Consider the following 22,476-nt stretch of genomic DNA (forward strand, 5'->3'; position numbering starts at 1 on the left):
CCGCCATATCAACGTTCAACAGCAGTTTCGGGACGCGTTGGCGACGCGTCCGTACATACAGGGATTTGATTAATTCCGTGAACACGCGAACTCTGCGTTTCACGCTCGGCAGGGTCGGAATGTTCAGCGATATTAAAACTCCGCTGATAGTCGCTATACAGGCGAATCAACGTGTTCAAGTACCTTGCATCCTCAAATACACTGTACTTAGTCTCCTACCAACTCGAATACTATATATTGTGTACCATTCCATTATGAGAGTTTTTCAACCCCTCGGAAACAGGCTCCTGGAGGCTGGACATAGATGTTTGAGGCTCGAGACTCCTAGGGAAAGGTGCGAGACGTCCTATCGATAACGTCGGATTTACTTCGGAACAGAGTCGGAGTTTCAATCTCAATCATCGGCCGTATGTATGCCACGTACAACCGCCCATTACCCGAGGGCGCTTGCTTAGCCGACAGGCGCACCAGGGAACGCATGTTCACGGAATTAATCAAATCCCTGTAATACACAGCAATAACAGATCACTCCGTAAGTCTGTCAACCTGCCCAGTCGTACTTACATGCTTGCTCTAAACCGAAATAATATCAAAACTATGTAAAGGAGCGTTCTCAGAACACTTCAGTAAAGGTTCAGAACCGTGAACTGAAGGCCGAATTCGCCGAGCGGGTTTTTCGGCTTTATACCCCCAACCAGCCGGCAAGTGCACCCAGGGTTTCGTGAAAAGCGAGGTTTCCGACTGTCGACGCGCCACAGGCCAAAAGGTGGCAATTACCGAGGAGGTTCCAGATTCAGCGCTATTTGTTTTGCAACTCAAAAATCAACCTGAGATTGTGGTGTTTCCTCTGTTACCTTGGTCTACTTTATTGGTATACATGTTGATCGGCCGATCATAGTTGCGGTCGCTCCGACATCGCCGTCCATCCCGAGTCCATGTGGTATTACAGTACCTTATATAGTGCCTTTCCGTCCTTTTCCCCCGTCTCCCTCTGTCGACACCGTCCCTTCTACAGTGCAGATTTATCTCCATGTATGTGACTGAAAGATCTTTCAATTCACTGTTCTTTCAAGTATCTATGGTGGGAATCAAAAGCAATGTCTTCAGAATCAATTCAACTAAGCTAGAAGGATATAAATTTTAAGGAATTGTGAGCATCCTTACTGTATTAAAGCCATTTTGGCACTGTGTGTTATGTCTGCCTCTTCAGAATTATAATTTTGTGAGTAAGAATATTTTTGTAACATTTAACATCACTGTATGTATACCATGTGAATTTTTAAGCTTTCTAAAATGGATGCCCAGGATAAGGCTGGACATGTCTTAGAAAGTGAACAATTTGTGGCAGGATAGACTGTTTTGGAAGAAATTTAGTATATTACAATTTGTTATCTTACAAGATATATATTACATTATCAGTTCAAGATTCAGTTTTTAGGAAGTCCAAGATGGCACCAGCTCCCTTGAGTGCAATCATAACCTATTGGTAAAATAGATGTGAACATCATAAAAAAATCTTAGAGATATCCTTACACTTGTCAAGGTGGGGTTTGCACCCATTGAATCAGGGATACACCCATTGCCTCCAACCCATAGATTCTTGAATGCATGAACACAAGAAGAAGGATCAGCAACAGAACTGTTGGGATCTTTTCCAATACGAGTTGTTCCCTGTGGTAGAAAGCTGGAGTTTAGTCACATCAAAATCACAGATAACATACAGTTATGTGCAGTGCAAGGCCAGGATCCATGAATTGGGGATTTGAACCTGGGAGATAAGCTCCAAGTAAACTGGCAACTTCACACATATCCTTCATCATTCTAGATTGCACAAAACCATCCATCAGTTAAAGAGTTTGTGCAGTTCTCTAAGAAGCAACAATACCTTTGATCATTGATCTTGTCTTTCTGGGATCTTTCAACCTCAAACTAAATAAAAAACAGAAAGTCAGATTTTTGCTTTGAGAAATAAATTGAAAAATAAAACATACTGTAGCTTGAGGCATTCCATAGATATCTGTACTTCCTGCAACCCATTCTCCCTTAAGGGAGGAGTCTCCAGCAAAATAGACCCTATTCTTCTCCAGAACCTCCTGTCTGCCAAAGAATCGCAAATCCACTACAACTCGAGCATCTGCACGAGGACCAACATCACCATAGGAGAAAGCGTCACGATGAATTTGGGTGTGCCATGGGAATTTGGACGTATAAGGAACCATAACCTGCATGTGTGTTAGTAAAAGAAAGAAAAAAGTCAAAAGATATGGTAGACCAGACAAACCTGTGGTTCCGGATCAGCGAATGGAATAGGCAAGGGATCTTTTGGATGCTTGTCATGGTGTGCTTTAATTCGAGCTTGCCAGTCTGGATTTTTTTTGATGTAGTCAATGATCTCATTCTTCATAACGATCTGTTGAATATAACGTGTTGTATAAGCAGCAAGTTTGGGCAAGACATCAGTAGAAAAGGATAAGGTAAACGTAGCACTGACTTGGCAGAAAGCAATTGACTGTTCGCAGAGATGACGTCCCAGAGCTGGGATGGATCCGGCAAGATTGCTATTAGCAAGGATTTGTGGAGTACCGATTGCACCACAGGTAATAACGTATGCCTTCGAAAATGGACAGTAGCATTAGTACGTCCGTTTTAACAAGGGAATAGTGAAACATATACACACCCTAGCCGTGACAAGCTCATCCTTGTCGTTCTTCAGATTCCTTAGCAACATACCGTTGATCTTCTTTGGGTCAATCTCATCGGGAACCAATCTTGTGACCCTGGTTTCTGTTTTCAATGTAAACCGCTTCGTCCCAAGCAATTTCGCCTGATCTCCGAGAACAGTATTGGCTCCGGTCCAAGTGACATAGGCTGGGTTATCTCGCCGACGTTCAACACCGAGAGGAAGCGATTGAACATTCCGTTCTTGAGGGAGGTTGTCCAAAAGTGTTTTTTTGACGACATTGTGGCGGATGGATATGTCGTCACCTTTCGCGTTCTTGTCGTATTGATCGTTGTGGACATTCAGAAGTTTCCTAGCTTGTACGTATAGTTCGTCGCGTTCGGCTTTGGGGATAGGATTGTTGACAATTTCCTCGGGGTGGGGAGTGGCTATGGGTACGCGTCAGTTCGAGATCTCCGAATTAAAAAACATGCCAGACGAGTCGTGAAACTTACGACAGGCGCAAGTCCAGTGAGTAGCCATTCCACCGACTGTCCGGGTCATAGCACTGGCTTTTAGGTTCTTCTCGCGAATCTGATTTGGATTACTGCCCTGGAAGATCAGGCTACTCGACCCATCCTTATTGACGGGGGGAGTCCAGGAGTCACCGACGAGGGTAGGAATGTATGTGTCGGCTGGCGGGACTGACACCGATTGCAGTGCACCTTTGATGACATTCACTGGAGGAGGCATTAGTTCCGAGTCTGAAGTTGCTGGTGAGGAAGTCGCTAGAAACGCACCAAACGCATCAATGTCCTTCTGAAACTTGATTGAATTTTTATGATGCTCGCCGACGACGGGGTCATCTTGTGAGCCGATTTCAATCATCAATACAGTAGCGGACGGGCTCTTCTCAAGTATGGTACGAGCATAAGCCATGCTAACGATAGTCAGCCACTTTGTAAGAGGAAATCGTTGTATATCACGCACCCAACGGGACCACTACCAGCAATGATAACGTCGGCGTCGTAGGAAGAACGACCTTGGAGATCCTTGTGGATGTGGTCATTACTGAGACGGTAAGACATGGTTTCCCCGGTTGTTGTTGGTTTAGATATGAACGACTCGGACTGCAATGCGCAGCGCTTGCAGTTATTCTCCAACTTCTAGTACGCCATCAATTTTATACCACTCAGACGGTACCAGTAATCCATTATTTCCAATAGGAACAAGCGGCTTCCGGGGAATGTAGGTACTGAACGGATATTTTGCCCTCCCGCTGTCCTTCGCGAGGAATGGAAGCTAGAAGAAAAGACTTTACGCCAAAACGGGCAGGTGTGGGTAGAAGGTGGAGCGAAAACGCCATTGACCGTGCTCACCGCAGAGTTTGGCCAGCGCTTTGGTACCCCATTTCGTCAACTTTTCTGATTGACACGCATTCTCGACACTTATACTGATCTTGATAGGTCCCATTAATCAATCCATAGTTAGGATCCATTTATCTCGATGCACCCCACACGAGCGGGGTTCGAGTCCGATCTACGCGGCAAGAACTTCAACCGCCAAAAGCGAAAGCTATCCACTTGGTAATAATAATAATCGCTGGATTCGGTCGTTGAGTCATGAAAACAGTCACTCGAGAGCGCAAGGGATACAATGCGAAAAGATGAATTGAGAGAAGTACAGGCACATACAAAATAATCCCTACTCTCCTACAAGCGGTCAGATAACGAGCTTGACGAGTATGGTAGTTACGAACTTGTGCGCTCCATTGACGCCTACGTGCAGAAATCCTTGGGACGATTACAGAAACACATCGAAGGCGAGGGTGTTTTCAACATGGTATCGCAAACAGCTCAGACAGCTGCAACAACTACGGGAGCGACGGTCAGTCAGTAATTGAATAGTGGTTGTAGCGGAGGTGGGCGTGTGGCGTGCCTTTATTGCCCAAACGTGCGCGTATAATTTATTCACGCAATACAGGAAGATGGGCTTTCCCTGATGTACCCCCTTCAAACTCTTACATTGCGTCCACCCTTGATGCATAACTGTGAATAAAACAGGTTCGGATATGGGACTCCTTAGTGTTCGAACTGAGTTCTTACCGAAGATGATGAACGCCTCCCTCATTCACCTTGCGATGCGAACCACTTGGAGACCCAAAGCACAACCTGGGGTGACCTAGCACTTGCCATCATAACCCGAGGAATACGAAGAATACATACTAAAGCCAGACTGGCTGTCGAGATCCATGCAACTGAGCGCCAAGCTTGATCGGTAGTCAGCTTTAGCAGGAACGCCGGCTATGCCTTCGCGAGCTCGCTCCTTAAACTTGCAACCTTCCGGTTTTTGTTGTTCACCATATCAGACTTTGGGGCACCCTCCATCTGATGCTCCGAACTACAAAAGAATGAAGAAAGTGGACTGTAAACTCCTGTGAAGAGCCATTAGAGAAGTACCCGTGAATCCACAAACGTTTTACTCACGAGTGTAGTCCCAACCTCTACATCCCCCATAGGTTGTTCTCGGTCACCCCTTCGCAATCGCTTCCTTCGTCTCGAGAAATCCTCCACAAATCTGAAGCGTCGACAATGGCCTGTCTTCCTGTCTTCCTGCTTTCGAACACAGCGCAGGACCTATGGAGTAGGACCCTTCAGAGAGAAAAGAAAGAAAGCGAAGAAAGCGAACTTACGCAATAGCGACAGCGATGATCGAGCGGTAAAAGACCTACCGACCCCAGTGCTGAAAACCTCTCTTCGTGACACCATAGCATCCGCTATATATCTTCTCATAGATCCCTTCCATCGCTTTCTCGGTTATCTTGACCTTCATAATTGCGTTTAACATTTTCAAGGGCGAACAAAGGGCGATGGTACCCTGAATGGCTTAGATTAGCCAGAGAAGACTCCACGATAAGGGAACTTGCTTGTGGTTTGGTCGTTCGTTCCCGGATGCCCGCCCATCCGTCAAATTTAGATCTTCTTGCTGAGCTGGCTTCGGCAATGGAGTTTTCCAAAGTCAAACTGACGACAACTTCGAGAGTCAGCTTGTGAAAAACAACAATCATCCAAGAAAAACTGTTTTTCAAGTTCGAGTCCCCAATATATCTCCTATCAGTCTATTCCACATGTTCAGAAATTGTTGTAGCTTGAAGGTTTGAGATAGGTGAGCAATAGAGTTGAGGGGGGAAAGGAGTCGCCGCCAAGCGGCGACTCCGGGCCATCCGCGCGCTTCTGATCAACGTTTCGTTTCGTCCTGCATGCCTCGACTTCGACTTTAGGGCAATGTCCAGAGCTTAGTAGTCCTACGAGTGAACTCAAAGTGGAAGATATGAGTAATTAGGTGCGTGTCTAGTGGTTCAGACATTCGACCAGCGTACTCAACTCGATAAACCTTTCAGCTTTCAGGCTTACCCTCGACGTCAACCTCAATTCCTCACCTTGTAAAACTGACCTGAACTCTTTCAAAACTGGCACACGGTCGCCTCGTAACTACAAACACTCTGTCGATCCATAATTATACCGACGCCCCATGTTTCGAGAATGTTCAGAAATCGACACGAATCGCACGCGGTTCCATTAATGCCAGACTCTATCAGTCCTTTAACATTGGGTGTCGATGGAGCGCGCGATGATCTTACGCAACTTAACAGCTTATCTCTCAAGGTTCTCGTAGTACGTACCTGCGTTTGATATCGTTAAATATCCTACCCGACTGATGACCTGCCTTCGGCCTATAGGCTCCAGTTTATAAACAACGTTTCCGTCAACTTCATCAGCACTATTTAGGTGACTGACTCCAGAGCCTAATGACCACGTTCGTCACCATAAGTGGGTGTGTAGCCCTCTTTTCGCCCGCCTGATAACGGTCCTCATCATACCCGCGTACAACCTCGTTAGGGTGCCGTTCTGATAGAATGATTGATATCTGGGGAGAACGGATGTACGGTAATGTATGCGAACTAATATCGTATTCATCATCGGGTGAAATAACCCATGACTGCTGTGCTTCTGGGTTTTATTGGAATCTGAACTGGACATTACATTGATGACGGAGTTTCCAAAAATCATGGACCCGATCTCAGGTGCTTTCGGGAGGATTAGTCTGACGTCTGAGATGTGTTGCCTGTCGCACCGATTCAGATGCTCTGGCTCATCAACATGGGGAAACCGGTGCACCGGAATACTGTTCGAGGGGACATATGCGGATCGCGACGCGATTTGGAACTCGGGAGGATCGTATGTATCATAGAAAAAAATCTACGATGGCTTTCGTTAAGTCTTCCGTTCCAGGCGCCGGTGAAGACGAGTACATCTTCGAGGGATATCATTGAATTTCTGTTACATAGCCCTAACGGTTGCAATTACAAACTCCACAAGAAACCGGTCAGTTGACTGCTGCACTATAATGAATCAGGAATGTTTTATTTAGCGTCCGACAGCACCGTCATGCAGCCACAACAACTCCGAGGTACTTCTGATTTCTACAATTTGTCCTGACAAGTAGTCTCCACTTCGATACCCCATCTATCACAACGCCGAGTGTCATGGGCCAAGAGTGTTCATTGGCCCTACCACTCCACCGATCACATCAGGGCAAATTGCCATTCCAATAGTTACACAACTATTCGGAAGTATACGTAGTCCCCCGCTTCTCACTCTTCAACATGTCTTACACTAATATCCATCTCAAGCCTCGTTGTGAGGCTGGTGCAGTCAATCCATCCCCCCACTGTCTCTCTTCCCTTATTCCAAGTAGATTCTATAGAAACAAAAAACCTGTTTGTTGACGGGTGCGCTATCCATTAAACACCCACTAGCTGTTTGAGCGTGGCAAACTCGTCCTTCGCAGTGGCTTGCACAACGCGTAGAACCTTGACGATGGTTGTGCAAGAAGTTTCTGGGGCCTAAACGCAGCGATGCAGTGAGAATTGATATAGTCGTAGTCGCCGAGGTCACTAACCGATCAAACTCTACGATGCGGCCTTGGTCTAAGAGCATTATCTCCATGGAGAACTCGTTAATCGAGATCTCAGGCAAGAAAAGAGGCGGAGACATTACCCTGTCATAATCAATAATGGTACGAAGCCGATGTGCGATAGTTAGTATTGTGCTGTCGGCAAACCCTCTGAGAAATGGAGCTGTAGAACGTTTTCCAACCATTATGATGGTCAAGGAGGAACTCACTGTCGAATTGTCTGGCTGATCAGTTCATCCATTGAATAGCCGACGCTTAGCCGCGCGATAAGTTCCTCAACATCTAGAACCTACTTCAGCACATACCTAGCGGTAGCCTGTTGAAGAGTCGATAAGTACAACAAAGAGGCACGTAAAAGAACTCGCCTCGTCCATGACAAGTACTTTAGATCTCTTCAAGATAGCCCGTGCCATACATAATAATTGTTTTCGCTATGGGATGGTTATCAGCACTGACTGAATCGAGTTTGTTCCATCGAAAGGTAGAGTACCCAGTAGAGAAATTGTCACCCCCTACTGAGGCATCTAGATCGCGGGAAATTTTTGCGTTGACCTCTTGATCTTCCTCCTCACGAGAACTTGGAATAGGATGGACTCGGCGTAAACCTTCGAACTAGTCGGTGCTTAGAATCAGATCAGTTTCCCTAAAAGGCGTCAAATCTACTTACAATCTCAGCGTTGTCATATTCACTAAAAACATCAAGGGTGGACTTTAAGGTTCCTGACAAAATCGTAGGATCCTCTGATGAATGGTCAAGACCAGGAAGCCCGAATTCCGAAATAGTACGATGCTACACACGGGGTATCATCGCGAGCCCACTTCGAAGGTCCGTTAAACCAACATCTGCAATGTCGATGTCATCAACCAATATGCGGCCCTCGGTTGCTTCTACGAATCGGAAAAATGACAGAGCGAGAGTACTTTTGCCACTACCCGTTCGACCGAAGATGCCGACCTGGGATATGGATCAGTAAGGAGGGTGTAAAGAATAAAGAACAAGTACTTTTTCACCAGGTTTGGAAGGATCGGTAGGTCACCTATTTCACGGCTCTCCGCAATATTCCCGAGCATAACGACCTTGGTGGCGCAGGGAAACATAAGGTAGCCCCAGGGAGAGCAAGCTGGCAAGAAAGAAGTATTTAATGGGGGTCAGCAACGTCAACAACAGGCATGGAACTGAACTGACCTGCAAGTCCCGTCACATTCTCCTCATCCTTATTTGTGATAGACTCTACAACCTTTGGTTGATAGACAGCAGATGGCGGGTAGTGGAGCGGGGGACCTTGAGGCGCGGTGAACGCGAGGATACAGGCCGAAAGGTAGAACACGATATACCACAGATTGTCCCCGATTGATGACACCTGTCGTAGATTCAGTTGGGATGGCGTATCAGGAACGAGGGACAAGGTCGTAAGAAGCAAGGCAGGTATCGTGGTTAAGACCGTTATGTGAAGGACGGATTCGCTGTGACGCTCGATAGGGCAGCGATTTATGGAGTGGAGACACAGATAAACCGCGAAAAACACGTTCAAAGAATGCGCAATAAGTTTCATATCATTGCCTGCGCCATTTTCCACGTACAACCTTAGTCGAATGCACTGAAGGACCGGAATGGTTGCTGTCAAAAAGCGCAGTCCAAATTTCCTTCTTTTGGCCTGAATGAACGAACAAGCGGTAACGATCGACGTTAAAAAACAATTATAGGTGTAACGGAACCTGTGTCCAAGACTTTTTCTCTTCAACTGGATGCCCCTCGATGAAATCCTCTTGCGTCACAACCTTAAACGGGTCTGAAGTGTTCGAAATTATGTTCTCCGAGGCATTCTCTTCTAGTGCTTCATCGCCGTGAACAAGAAGCTTGATATTCTCCTCCTTTGGACGGTTGTGAAGAAATAGAACGCCGCTTGCAACTGTGCAGCTCGCTAGAGCAACGGAGGTTTCGAGTTCGAAGCGAGGGATTCACAGATAGGAGATTTGACCTTGCAGTCCTACCACAAAATGCCAGCGCTACACTCAAAAACTACCTTGCGTCGAGGTCAATTGACGAGACACCGGAACCAGTCGGACTAAGTGCGGTACCTGATGTGTCTGAAAGGAAAAATTGCTGCCATGCGGCTCTTCGCCCTATATGATCTTCAGAAAAGAAAATTTTTTCATAACTGGAAAGTGAGTTAAGTATGTAGCTTGAAAGATCTTCCAAGGTTGACGAACACACCATTGAACTCTTCTGCCACCGCCACACCTGCCGATCTCACGACCCCTGATAATATTTCCCTCTGGAGTGACGTTTGCGCCGAGACAGAGATTCCAAAGCCACCGGATTTTGCAAAAAAATAAATGGGCCCACATGTCTCATCCTGAATTCCCTCCTCGGAGGTATCATGCTAAATCACTGAAAACTCAGCCTCATGATTCAGTAGTTCGTTCCCCTGATGCCAGCCTATTCCTCGAATTTAGATCTTCTTTCTTGCTGAGCTGGCGTCGGTAATCGAGTTGGCAACTTCGAAAGTCAGCCTCTGAAAAACAGCGATCGTTTAAGTAAAACCTTACTTACGTTCAAGTCCGACTCCTATCTCCATGTCATTCTTATTCCGGTCATATGAAGCTTGCTGCAGTTTTGGAGTTTTGAGGAGCAGTAGAGCCGAAGGGGAAAAGTTGAGGAAGGCGTTACTGTAAAGGGCAAAGCGGTAACCGCGGGCCGCCGGTCTGTGCTTTTCATGCGACTTCGCGTCAGAGCCATGGCCAGTACGAAGGAGCAGTCCTTGCAAGGTAATCCTACAAAAGTGGAAGACGTGAGAAATCAGGTGCGTGACTAGTAGCTCAGATATTCGATGGGACTTACGGTGTGCTCAACTCAGTAAATCCTTCAAGCTTACCCTCGACCTCGAACCACTCGCCTTGCAAAACTCACCTGAGCTCTTTCAAAAAGTAACAGAACCGGCTACATACTCTTCCAAAACGTTCTCGTTAATATCAACACTCAAGCCAGTCCTTTCAATGATCAGGCCGACGCTCCCATCGAGAAATCTCAGAAATCGATGTGACGCGAATCACTGATTCTGACCTTGGCTCGATTAATACCAGACTCTTTCTACCCTTCAACATCGAATGTCTATCAAACGCTGATTACCTTATGCAACTTAGCAGCTTATTCTGAAGGTCGCTTTCGTTGATCTCATTAAATGACCCACCCGACTGATGACCTGCGCTTTGGCCTATAGGCTCTAGTTTATAAACAACGATTTCGTTAACTTTATCGGCGCTATCCAGGTACCTTCGGAGAGGACGTAATGACCACTATTGTCGGCATAAGTGCGTGTGGAGCCTTCTTCGATAGATAACGGTCCTCATCATACCCGCATACAACTTCCTTAGGTGCCGTTCTGATAGAAGACTGGTCATTGGCGTCAATGGATGTAGTACGGTAGCGCACGCGCACAAGAACAGCATGCGAAATGGTACCGTATTTGTCTTGGGAGTTAAAAAATACATGACTACTTTCAAAGCCACCGGTTTGTCGGGTTTTTTTTTCGAGTCTCCAACGGACCGCGGTGGGCTTGCATTCTCGATGACGGACTTTTCCCAAAAGACATGGTCCCGATCTCGGTTCCCTGCAAAGCCATATTTATGGCATGCTTTCGGGTGGATTAGTCTGACTTCTGAGCTATGATATGATGCTTGTCGCGCCGATTCAGATGGTCATCAGCGAAACCGGTGCAATGCTCGATGGGACATATGCGGGTCTCGATGCGATTTGGAGCTCGGGAGGATCGCGTATGATGGAGGAAATCTACGATGGCCTTCGGTAAATCTTTACGTTCCAGGGCGCCGGTAAAGACGGGCATGTCTCCGAGAAGCGTACGAGAAGCTATCTTGAACTTCTGTGACATAGCGCTGATGATCGCAATTGCAAACCCCACAAGAAATTGGTCAGTTGACTGCTCGACTATAATGAACCAGGGATGTTGTTTATTTAGTTCCGTCCAACAGCACCGCCATACAGCCACAACAACTCCGAGGTTTCTGATTCTACAATTTACATTTGTCCTGACAAGTCTCCGCTTCGATACCCCATCTATCACAATGCGGCGTGTCAGGCATGCCATGAGCCAATAGTGTTGATTGGCACTACTTCACCGATGACATCAGGGCAAATTGGTACAGGGCAAATTGCTATTCCAATAGTCAGGTTTAAGCAAGACTATTCGAAAGTAGTCCCCCACTTCTCTTCAACATGTCTTACACTAAAATCCATCTCAAACCTCATTGTGAGGCTGGTGCAGTCAATCCATCCCCCACTGTTTCTCTTCCCTTATTCCAAGCTCAGCAAGTTCAGGGTGGTCGGCCAGATGGGTACTGGATTGAAGCATTTCCTTTCTCAACTGACGAACACAAATGTCCCAACATCATTGGCTATGGTCTCGGCACCAGTACAACCAAGAGTGAAATCAAGATGTTCCTCAACCCCTACACTACAAGCAACTCTGAGTATGTCATCTTCAAAACCTAAAATCTGGATTAATGATTAAATTTTCTGCCATAGCTCCTCTGACTGGAAAAGTGTTACACTTGCAGAGCTTGACTTCCCTGTGACCATGCACTATGCTGATATTACTGGAAATGGTTTCAATGATGGTGTGTACATGGTGTTACACTAGCTTATATTCCAAACTAACTTTTACAAATAGTCATTATATCTGATCAATATGGACCCTCCATGGATGATATTTGGCCTGATGGAGGCCGTGTCAACTGGCTGGAAAACACTGGTGATCCCAACATGTCAAATTGGCCAATGCGCACTATTGGTCAGAGCCCTGGCATGCATCGTCTCAAAGCAGGCCATTTCACTCGCAAAGATCGTCTACAAATCTGTGCTGTCCCTATTGTTGTTAAGTCTTCAGATTTAACCACTCCAGCCCCAGTTATCATTTTCACAGCTCCAAATGACCCGAAAAAGGTTACTAGCTGGCCTTCTGAGATCATTGCCAAGAAACATCTGGTCCATGAAGTTGTTATTGCTCCTTCCCCAGCCAATAATGGCTTAGATGGCATTCTTCTTGCTGGTCGTGATGGTGTTGACTTGCTTTGGTTTGATACAGAATGGAAGGAATTCAAAGTTGGTACTGGCCTTCCTCCAACTGATGGTGACCCTTACTGGGGTGCTGCCTCAGTTGCAGTTGGCCGGGTGGGTGATGACTTTGCAGGTTATATTGCTAGCATTGAGGTGAGTAACATTATATGTGCTTGATGATTTATTAATTGATTTATTGAATAGGCTTTCCATGGCAATACAGTTTCAGTTTACACCAAGCCTGCTGGTTCACCTCATGGCATTATAAATTCCCAGTGGACTCGACATGTTCTGGATGATTTTGGTCCTTTGAATGACAAACATACTGGCAGTATTCATCAGGTTGTTTGTGCTGATATTGATGGAGATGGCAACGATGAATTCCTGACTGCAATGATGGGTGCCGATCCTCCAGATTTTAATAGGACAGGTGTTTGGTGCTATAAAAGTGAGTAATCTTGCTTTATGACCTCTGCTTTCTAACATTGAATGAAAATTAGTGACCAATCAAGCAAATGGTACCTTCACCAAAACCAAACTGGATAGTACCTCAGCTGGAAGAATTGCAACAGCTCATTTCCTTCCTACAGCAATAAAAACAGTTGTAAGTGTCTTCAATATATGTCAAGAGTAAACCAATGATTGATCTTTTATTCTTCAATAGGATTATGCAACAATTTCATATTCCGTACCTGGGTACTTTGAATCACCAAACCCATCCATCAATGTTTTCCTTTCAACTGGCATTCTACCTGAGAAGCTTGACAATGAAGTTTCCTTCAGAGTTGTCAGAGCAAGCACTGCTGGATTCCCTTCTGAGATGGAGTTCTTGGATGTTGCAGGGCGCAAGCTTACTTTGGTTGTCCTTCCCCCACTGACATCATTCAAAGTCCAGCAGAACACATCCGCTGTAAAGATTTTAGCTGGGAGTCTGTACTGGAAGGAGGGGCAATCTGGAAAAAAGCAAGAACGGTTTGTAACCACCCGACCTCATGGTTGCCAGAATTTGGTTGTCAATGCCAGCACGGTGGAGAGTGGAGATGAAGGATCAATTTTCACGTTATTCAAGGCCTCTTCAACTTCTGGAAAACCTCCATTCTCGTCAATGCAGCAAGTTATCGCTCATAATGCATTCCCTGCTCATGTTCCGGATGATGTACGTGCTATGAACTTTAAATGGTTCAAGGTAGAGGATCTTCCTTGGGCTCATGGCAGATTCGATGTAAGCATTGATTTAATATTGCGAAAGGAATACCAGACTCATCCGATTCAATCCGAAAACATAGGGACTTGAGTTTTACAACCTCGTTGGTTTCAATGTTCGCTTCTCAGACGATTCCATGGATGAGGTCGCTCACATTCAACTGTGGACCGCTGGTATTGGTGTCTCTGCTGGTTTCCACAATCACATCGAGAAATCATTTGCCGAAATCCATGCTTGTATTACGAATGGAACTGGGGAAGGTGGTATGAGATGGGCTACAGTTCCCGATGATCAGTTTGACCGAGATAATCCTGATTTGACAAAGACGAAGTTAGTCGTCGTCCCTGACCTTCACGAACATGGTCCACTTTGGAGGATAGACAAGGATGGGTATCCTTTACTCCGCATGAATGATACAGTCGATTATCCTTGGCATGGTGAGTACTCGACGCAGATTATACTGTACTTCGTGAACACGCTCATAGTTGTCCCGTAGCTTGGCTGGCGGGAAACGGAAAACCCGGACAAAAGCAAGCATATGATGTCTGGGTGGCATTCGAGTTTCCGTCGTTTGAAACATATTCTACTCCTCCTCCGAAATCCGTACTAGAACCAGGCACCTATGTTATTTCTCCAGACGGTTCATCGGGATCCTACTATCTTGGACTCAAGGACGAGGATGCTACAGATAGAACCCCCGTTCTCGCTTTCCCCGGATCGGATCGTTGTCAGACAGTAAGTAGCAAGCGTTACTTATTCGTCCACTACTGAAGAACTGCCGGGCTCACAGTGGAAGGTCTCGCGGGTCCCTGGAACGGATGTATACGAAATTGCACATGTCAAGACTGGTTCCCTTCTATGTTCCCGGTGGCCTCCCGTTACCGAGCAACGTGTCGTCGGAACTCATTCGCCAGCGAATATGGGTATGACCTCGCGTTGGACTGCTTATAAGGATGACGATGGGAAAATAAGGTGCGTTTTGTTCCGGGTTTCATGGTAAACACTGTTTCTGACGCCGGTGCTAAAACAGCCTTCGTCTTCCGGGACCTCATAAGCTGTTCCTCGACACCTCCAAGAATCTTGAATCCCCGTTGCCCGTAGGTTCCTCGAAAAAAAAGCGGCATGAATAAATACTGATTATTTCTCGATAGGTCGTCGTAAGGAGCTACGACTCACCTCAGCCACCTGCCTGGAAGTTCGACCGAGTTTGACAGTACTGAGCTCGAAAAGCAACGGCCACTAAATACATCGTTATCCGTGTAAAATTCTGTACAAAATATGCTAGTTCAAGAGGAATCCAGGACCGAGACCGCATTAACGCCCACCACTAAAACGTATACGACCTTTAACGCCGCGAGCACCAGTCTGAACTGGTTTTTATCCAATTGAAATGCGTAACCCAGGTGCCTCTAGCGGCTGGATTGACTTAGTTAGTACATCGAGACCGCCGCCAAATGACGTCGAACGCACCGAATGAAGCAGATTGCTGAGGATGATGCGGATCCGCGAGCTCATCGAAAGTTGGACGTTGGGTTGGTATCAAACCTGAGAAGGAATTCAGTAGCTACAACCTTCTCTCAGAGCGACAATACACACATTATCGGCCCCATCTGTGGTCGGTATTGGTGAGCATGGACGGGAGATATGCCACTCAAACCTGTAGTACTCGACAGTACGGAGAACCACGTCGTGTCGAGTAATATCAATGAATGGAATAGCGAAAACGAAAGGGCCGTGAAGAACGAAGCGGAGAGCGGACATGAATTTCTGCTAACGCGAGACCGGTGTGAGGAGAGTCGATAATGAACCCAGGTGGAAGTCAGACCTACAGTCTTGTAATCCACCAAATTCGTGCCAGGTTGCGCAAAATATTTTGAAGGGAAGATGCACATAGACCACAGAGAATCGTACTCAGAGAGGTTCCGAATTAGGCCATATCTGGACAGATTTCATTCAATATGGGTGTTTTTCAGGCTTCTCTTCAAATGAACGAGCATTATGAGAGCACTCGGGTGTCCAGTCGCAGATTCCGTCTCGGAGTAATCGATTATCGGACTCGTCATTGTTCGTCGTCTATCACCCTTTGACTAGAAACACCGTAAAGCGTTGCGCCTGCGACAGTGATCAAAGGAGTAGGAGACGGAAGAGTTCTTTTCATCATCCGTCAAGGTATGGAATGGGAGAAGATTGACTCGGGAAGGTCCGAGTGGGAGGGCAGCGATGAGATGTGAGTGCTTGAGCGGTTGGAACTTGGAAGACAAGCCTTGAAGCTTGAAGTTTTGAAGTCTGGAAGGGGGAATCTGTGGTGTTACGACGCTCTACAGGAACAAAGCGAGATGATAACGAACGTGTTTGACCCGTTGCCCTGGATATATTTATATTCACGTATAATTCCCAAGAGTATGACTATGGCCAGTTCGTTCGTATCTATTTTGAGGAATGTTGATGTGGGTTTGTTTAGTGACTTACACAGACTCACCTCTCAGAGCTCTTCCCGAGCTCATTTCCAGTGTTTACCATTCCAATCCAATCCATACTGTTCATCCAGAATTCTCGCGAGGGGACCACATGCAACGTAGCGGCGACGAGAGCAGTGACGTTCTCACGCATTTCAATTTAGCCCTGCAGCTTCCTCCTCTTCCTCACCACCATCATGATCACGATCCGACAACAATGGTAGCTGGAGTTTGAGGATCCCGACGATCCAATATATCGGGGGTGTTTGCAGCTGAACCAAATTTCAAAGCGTTAGAAAGGACGGTCCGGGTACGCACACAGTACAGTGCGCTTTCAAAAACTTTTCATTAATCCGCTCATGTCCTAATTAAGTGACTCGTCATATTGGACTTGGAATGATGACAGTAGAACTTTACATTGGCACGCTGGGAGCTTGTAGGGAACCCTCATTGTCATGTTGACAGCTGGAAGGAACCCTCATTGGCATGCCGGGAGCTTGGAAGCAACCCTTCGACAACAGCCATCAGCTGCCGAACGTTCCACGGGGTTGATCTCATTGTGCATTACCCATGGGCCAACTATATAAAGGCTTCCTGAGCTCAGAAAACTCGTAGAAATTGTCGTCAACTAACTTCCAAGATGGCACTCCTCGCGACACTTCTTCATGCACTATTTTATCTTCCACTTTTTGCAACAGCAGCCGTCTTTGATCTCTCCGATTTGGACTGGACTTTGAAGAGCAGGAATGGGTCTGTGGTCGTGCCTGGTCGTGTTCCATCGCAAGCTCATCTGGATTTGGCGAGGGCTGGAGTTATCACAGAACCTCTGTTGGAGATCAACGGTGCGCTGTGCTTTTACGGAATTTACAGCTCTCCTTTGATAATTTCATCCAGACTTCACCGAGCGTTGGGTAGCGGAAGAGAATTGGACATACACGGCGGATCTCGCTCCGTTTTTCAAGACCCTCAATTCCAGCAGTAAGACTCTTTTGGTATTCTGGGGCATCGATACTATTGCCAACATTGTGAATGGCTTACCTTCTTTCAATTGTAACTCGTTCCGATTTCTTCCCATGACGTCTAGACCTTCGCAGGAGAACCTGTAGCTTGGGTAAACAATCAATTTCGGCGTCACGTCTTCGATGTCACCCCCCATTTGGCTGCAGGCTCCGGAAACCTTACTTTGGATTTCGAGTCTGCGGTCTCCTACGGGCTGAACGTCAGTAGTAGACCAGACGCTACATTCTATCCCGGTGGGAATGGTGTGGTCAGTTACTACTTAACTCTGTTTCTTCGAAATCCTGTGTATTCTGACTTTTGAGCTCAGTTCGAATACCCCGCAGCCAGGCACTATATCCGAAAGATTCAAATTGACTTTGGATGGGATTGGGTAAGTATACATCTCACCTCTGAAAGCTGTTGCTTAGTCAATGTAGGGACCTGCCTTCGTACCGACGGGAATATTCAAACCAGCTTTTCTGGTCACTTTAACCAATGATAACGGTTCGGTCGAAGTCCCCTCTCAAGACCTCGCCTTCCTTGAGGAATCTTCGGTAGACATATACAAAGAGGGGTCTAATTTTACGGTTGCTCCTGACCAATCTGCTGACTGGGTCCTAAACGTCACTTTGGCCATTCGCTCCGCCGTTCCCATCGAATCACCTTCCGTAACGCTGGCTCTCCCTGAATTAGGCTTGACATCGAGCCCTCTCGCGATTCCTTCTCTTCCCGGAAATTCTGACAACGCTCAGTTGGTCAGTGTTCAGTGGAAAGTCCCTGACTCGGCTCCTCAGCGATGGTATCCCCATAATCTGGGGACCCCGCAACTCTATAATCTGACGGGGACACTGAGCTTGCCTGTGGGGGGTTCTACGTCGAACATCACCTTCACGGATCGGACCGGGTTCCGAACGATCAGACTCATACAGGCTCCATACTCCGAAGAGGATGTTAAAGCACGAGGTATCCAGCCTGGTGATCAATGGCATTTTGAAGTCAACGGAAAGTCGTTTTATGTGTTGGGATCCAACCTCGTTCCGTTCGATCCGTTCTACTCTAGGATCAGCACAGAACAAGTTCGTTGGGTATTGGAGAGTGCTGTACAGAGCGGACAGAATATGGTAACGTATTTGTTGTTCTTTTACCCCTGCAATGTTCCGATCTAATTCTACCCGTTAGCTTCGTGTCTGGGGAGGTGGTATATACCAACCGTCCGAGGCGGGTACTGCAGGTGGTCTATACGACTTCTATTCCATCTGTGACGAACTTGGCATCTTCGCCTGGTCGGAATTCTTATTCTCAGACGCTCTCACCCCGATCAATGACTTCTTCCTGGAGTCGGTCGAACCGGAAGTCCGACAGAATGTGAGACGAGTGAACAAGCATCCCAGCGTAGCGCAGTGGGCTGGCGGTAATGAGATAGAGGGAATTGCCATTGCTACCAACACCTCTTTGGCCAATGGAACGGTCTACCTTGATCAGGTACGTTGCATTAGTTTATCGCTTGTGCGAGCTGCTTATCGATTTCCTCGTAGTTTGTTTTTATGTTCCAAGAATTCCTTCACGACATAGCTCTTTCGGAAACGCGTTCAGTATGTTGAGGCGTAGCCTTCGTGGAAGTCTGTTCTAATGCTTTACGAATAGGTTCCTTACACCGACTGCTCCACCAATAACGGTCTCCTCAGCCTGGATCCTTACATCCTGAGACTTAACAATAAGACAGCCGGAAATCTTTACGGAAACGCTGGTCAGTAGCTCGTGTTGCAGAATGTTTTTCAGAATGCTCATTGTACGCCAGAGCGGTTTGATTACGACGCTAGCCATGCATTCGATTATAGTACTTATCCCGTCGCCAGGCGAGTCGGTTTCGACAGGACTTTATCCAATACCGCTAATGTCTTTTTCTTAGGTTCGTGAACGAATTTGGGTAAGTTCCGCATCTCGTATCTCCATCAATCCCACTACTTATCTATGTCCCTAGGTTCCACTCCATGCCGTCTTTCTACACCTGGCAGGAAGCCCTCACCTCGCCGGAAGACTTTTCCTTCAATTCCACTGTCGTCATGTCTCGAGACCACCATCCGCCTGCTGGAGGTCTTGCGTTCCCCAACCCCAACGCACCTGAAGGCCAACGGGAAATGACAGCGGCCGTCGAGATGTGGTTACCTCGTCCAGGAACCTCCGACTCCAATCAGACCTTTGCTCAGTGGTGTTACAGTACGCAGGTCTTCCAAACGATGACGATCACCTCCGAAATTGCCTGGTATCGTCATGGTGCTGGACAGGCGGAGAATAACCTTGGCGGTATTGTCTGGCAGCTTAACGACATCTGGCAAGGTGTTAGCTGGTCGAGTATCGAATACTCTGGGAGGTGGAAAGTCTTGCACTATGGATTGGCGAGGGCGTTTTCACCTGTCATTATTCATCCGTTCTGGACACCATCCAATCAGTCATTGGAGGTTTTGGTGACCTCCGATCGTTGGTTCGATGTATCGGGCACTGCGCAGTTGACGTGGTATGATTGGTCTGGGAATGTTTTGAACACGAGCAACCATCAATTTACGATTCCGACGCTCAATAATTCGCTTATCCTGAAACAACAAGGGTTGGATGAAATATTACCTGAGGGGAAGGATGAAAGCGAGGTCTGGCTGCTTTTGAATCTTACTGCTGAAGTGGATGGACGAACTGTTACGAATGAGCAATATGTGCGTTCGCTTGGTTCTTTTTTCACTGGCTTCTCATCAGACATTTGCACATGTTGTTCCAGTTCACGCCTACATCACTTGCCAATGTAACTCTGAAGGACCCGGAAATAGCAGTAACGAGGAATTCCGATTTTACGTTCACCCTATCCGCCAAAGGTGCTGTCGCTCCTTGGACGTGGATTGAGCATCCATTCGGTACTATTGGAACTTTCGTCGATGTGAGCACTGGCGTATTATCGAATGGATTCTATCTTGTACCTGGGATAGATCGTACTGGTATGTTCCAACTTATATCGCTTCAATTGTGGAGGTAGAACTCATGAGTGTTTCCAGTGAAATTCATTTTGAATCCATCGGTTTCCAAAGTGTTGAACCCTGATCCGGCTGAGTTCGTGGTTAGATCCTTGTGGAACAATACGCATACTGGGTTTGAGTCGGTGGAGGAATTCCCGGTTGATGGGCAGGACTTCAGCTGGAACCAAATCCCTATTACTCCATGAGCATTTTCAGTATTTTTTGGCTCCCGAATTATGTTGTATCAAAGTCGCAATCACTTGGGGTAGTTTATTTATCGGGTGTTTAACGTTTAACGGTCACGCTTAGACTGATAAGATCGATAAGATCGCATTTTTTTTGACTCTCGACCGACAGTTTGACATGACTCGAAAATTTCAACTTCTCCCCACCTCTTTCATTCCTCTATCATTTTCGCTTTTGAACTCGACACCTAGTGCTGTATCAGACTTAAAATGTGGAAATCTGTAGGAAACGGAACTTTAGAAGGAGTCTCCAGCGTCTCCGACATCGACGTATGTGAGGTTTCGTTTGTCTGTTTTTTGCCTCTGAGAGCAGTTTTCTAGCCCTCAAAGTTAACTATCACCACCAGCGATACGTTGAAGCCTATTCCTCCATCTGAAACCCTTCAATTTGGAGTGGTTTGTGGCTCACCTACAAACGAAAGCCATTTGAAAGTCCTGACCAAGTTCATTAGACCAAAACAGACCATATGCTGGTCATCTCTTTCGATCCTGAAAACGGTTGGTCTGCACCCGAGATAAAACCATACGGTCCAATAAGTCTGGATCCTGCTTCTAGTTGTTTCCAATATGCCACGAATGCGTTTGAAGGAATGAAGGTACGTTGTTCAATTCTTCCCTCATATAGCACGTCTTCACGACTGTTCCTTCTGGATATAGGCTTATCTCGGTCCTGACGGAGAACCTCGTCTCTTCAGACCCAACATGAACATGGCTCGTATGGAAAGATCTGTTGAACGAGCTGCTTTACCAGTGCGTTTGCTTCTGCCTCATGTCACCCCAGTTAGGCTAACGTGTCTTTTTGGAATGAAGTCTTTCAACTCGCAAGCACTGTTGAGCTTGATTAAGAGGCTGGTCCTTCTAGAACGTCGATGGATTCCTACAGAACCCGGCTACAGTCTTTACGTTCGTCCTACCATGATTGGTACTCGTTCATGTTCGTATCCACCTTTTTTCTATGGAAAAAGCAAGGCTAATCGTACCTGAATTACTTAGCCTTGGGTGTCTCTGCGTCCGACCAGGCGCTTCTTTACGTTATTTGTTTACCAACTGGTCCTTTCTTCTTGGGAGCCTCGAAGGAGATTTCTCTTCTTGGAGTGAGCGATACTGTTCGTGCATGGCCTGGAGGAACTGGTTGTTTTAAGTTGGCTGTCAACTATGGACCTGGGTTCCAGCCCTTGAGGGAAGCAACCAAGAGAGGGTATAGTCAGGTTCTCTGGTTGCTCGGTGACAAAATTACGGAGGCTGGTGCTATGAACTTCTTTGCGGTGGTGGAGCGGGATGATGGGGGTACGTCTCCATTCGAACTGTCTGTTAAGTGAGAAACGTTGACATGATTTTAACTTCTCAGATTTAGATCTCATCACTCCACCTCTAGACGGCACCATTCTTCCTGGAGTAACACGTCAGTCAATAATTGACCTCGCCAACGCTCACACCGAAGGAAAAACTCCTCTACCGAACATACCACCTTCACAAAAGCTTTATGTCCATGAACAAGACCTCACAATGACATACCTCAAAAGATGGCACGATCAGGGAAAACTGATCGAAACTTTTTGCGTCGGTACGGCGGTCATTGTTGGTTCCGTGACGAAGATCGGCCACGACGGTAAAGACATCGTCCTTGATGCATCTAAAGTCAAACATTCTTTGACCGACGCATTCTTGGAACGACTTTCAGCGATTCAAGTTGGAACTTTCCCATTCGAGAATTGGTCTGTACCATGTAACCCTTGAGTGATCATGAATGAAGCTCAAAAAAGTGTGCCACTCTAACTTGGTAGTTGTACTACGCACACGAGATTTCGAATTGTATCTAGTGATATCGATAACCGTACTGATCGTGTATATTCCTCGAGT

The 22,476-nt window shown here is 46.6% G+C and overlaps 6 protein-coding genes across 7 annotated transcripts; 3 read left to right on the forward strand and 3 right to left on the reverse strand.

The window, feature by feature from the left end:
* Positions 1-1,420: 1,420 nt before the first annotated feature.
* E1B28_000183 (uncharacterized protein) lies at positions 1,421-3,747 on the reverse strand (the record flags this gene model as incomplete). Its single annotated transcript, XM_043145985.1, has 11 exons — positions 1,421-1,480; positions 1,534-1,671; positions 1,722-1,821; positions 1,886-1,929; positions 1,992-2,222; positions 2,282-2,410; positions 2,492-2,611; positions 2,678-3,108; positions 3,175-3,399; positions 3,460-3,599; positions 3,650-3,747. 11 exons carry the CDS (start codon positions 3,745-3,747, stop codon positions 1,421-1,423), a joined length of 1,716 nt encoding a protein of 571 aa, XP_043014685.1.
* A 3,502-nt stretch (positions 3,748-7,249) lies between these two features.
* On the reverse strand, positions 7,250-9,189 carry E1B28_000184 (uncharacterized protein; the record flags this gene model as incomplete). 2 transcript variants are annotated; one of them, XM_043145987.1, is made up of 12 exons in its annotated part: positions 7,250-7,420; positions 7,476-7,565; positions 7,622-7,662; positions 7,720-7,771; positions 7,846-7,918; positions 7,942-7,952; positions 7,988-8,067; positions 8,093-8,248; positions 8,304-8,377; positions 8,435-8,591; positions 8,648-8,757; positions 8,823-9,189. In XM_043145987.1, coding segments are annotated over 12 exons (1,212 nt in total). In that variant the 3' UTR covers positions 7,250-7,419. The 2 variants fall into 2 exon arrangements, with proteins under 2 accessions (XP_043014687.1, XP_043014686.1); XM_043145986.1 differs by having other exon boundaries at positions 7,250-7,565; positions 7,622-7,786.
* Positions 9,190-11,870: 2,681 nt separating this feature from the next.
* On the forward strand, positions 11,871-15,125 carry E1B28_000185 (Aldos-2-ulose dehydratase; the record flags this gene model as incomplete). The annotated part of the gene is made up of 11 exons (XM_043145988.1): positions 11,871-12,124; positions 12,180-12,271; positions 12,325-12,863; positions 12,915-13,158; positions 13,211-13,314; positions 13,375-13,932; positions 13,997-14,351; positions 14,411-14,649; positions 14,705-14,886; positions 14,945-15,011; positions 15,066-15,125. The coding sequence occupies 11 exons, from the start codon at positions 11,871-11,873 to the stop codon at positions 15,123-15,125; spliced, it is 2,694 nt and encodes an 897-aa protein (XP_043014688.1).
* Positions 15,126-16,001: 876 nt separating this feature from the next.
* On the reverse strand, positions 16,002-16,418 carry E1B28_000186 (uncharacterized protein; the record flags this gene model as incomplete). The annotated part of the gene is made up of 3 exons (XM_043145989.1): positions 16,002-16,200; positions 16,263-16,341; positions 16,394-16,418. The coding sequence occupies 3 exons, from the start codon at positions 16,416-16,418 to the stop codon at positions 16,002-16,004; spliced, it is 303 nt and encodes a 100-aa protein (XP_043014689.1).
* A 592-nt stretch (positions 16,419-17,010) lies between these two features.
* Positions 17,011-20,577, forward strand: E1B28_000187 (uncharacterized protein; the record flags this gene model as incomplete). Its single annotated transcript, XM_043145990.1, has 13 exons — positions 17,011-17,212; positions 17,265-17,395; positions 17,455-17,637; positions 17,698-17,760; positions 17,807-18,490; positions 18,549-18,851; positions 18,905-18,961; positions 19,014-19,116; positions 19,168-19,225; positions 19,279-19,296; positions 19,351-20,077; positions 20,140-20,353; positions 20,411-20,577. The coding sequence occupies 13 exons, from the start codon at positions 17,011-17,013 to the stop codon at positions 20,575-20,577; spliced, it is 2,910 nt and encodes a 969-aa protein (XP_043014690.1).
* Positions 20,578-20,826: 249 nt separating this feature from the next.
* Positions 20,827-22,353, forward strand: E1B28_000188 (uncharacterized protein; the record flags this gene model as incomplete). Its single annotated transcript, XM_043145991.1, has 7 exons — positions 20,827-20,886; positions 20,938-21,012; positions 21,069-21,212; positions 21,274-21,366; positions 21,427-21,550; positions 21,610-21,903; positions 21,965-22,353. The coding sequence occupies 7 exons, from the start codon at positions 20,827-20,829 to the stop codon at positions 22,351-22,353; spliced, it is 1,179 nt and encodes a 392-aa protein (XP_043014691.1).
* Between the last annotated feature and the right edge of the window lie 123 nt (positions 22,354-22,476).

The sequence above is a fragment of the Marasmius oreades genome, chromosome 1 (genome assembly GCF_018924745.1).
Source record: "Marasmius oreades isolate 03SP1 chromosome 1, whole genome shotgun sequence".
Classification (NCBI taxonomy): Eukaryota; Fungi; Basidiomycota; class Agaricomycetes; order Agaricales; family Marasmiaceae; genus Marasmius; species Marasmius oreades.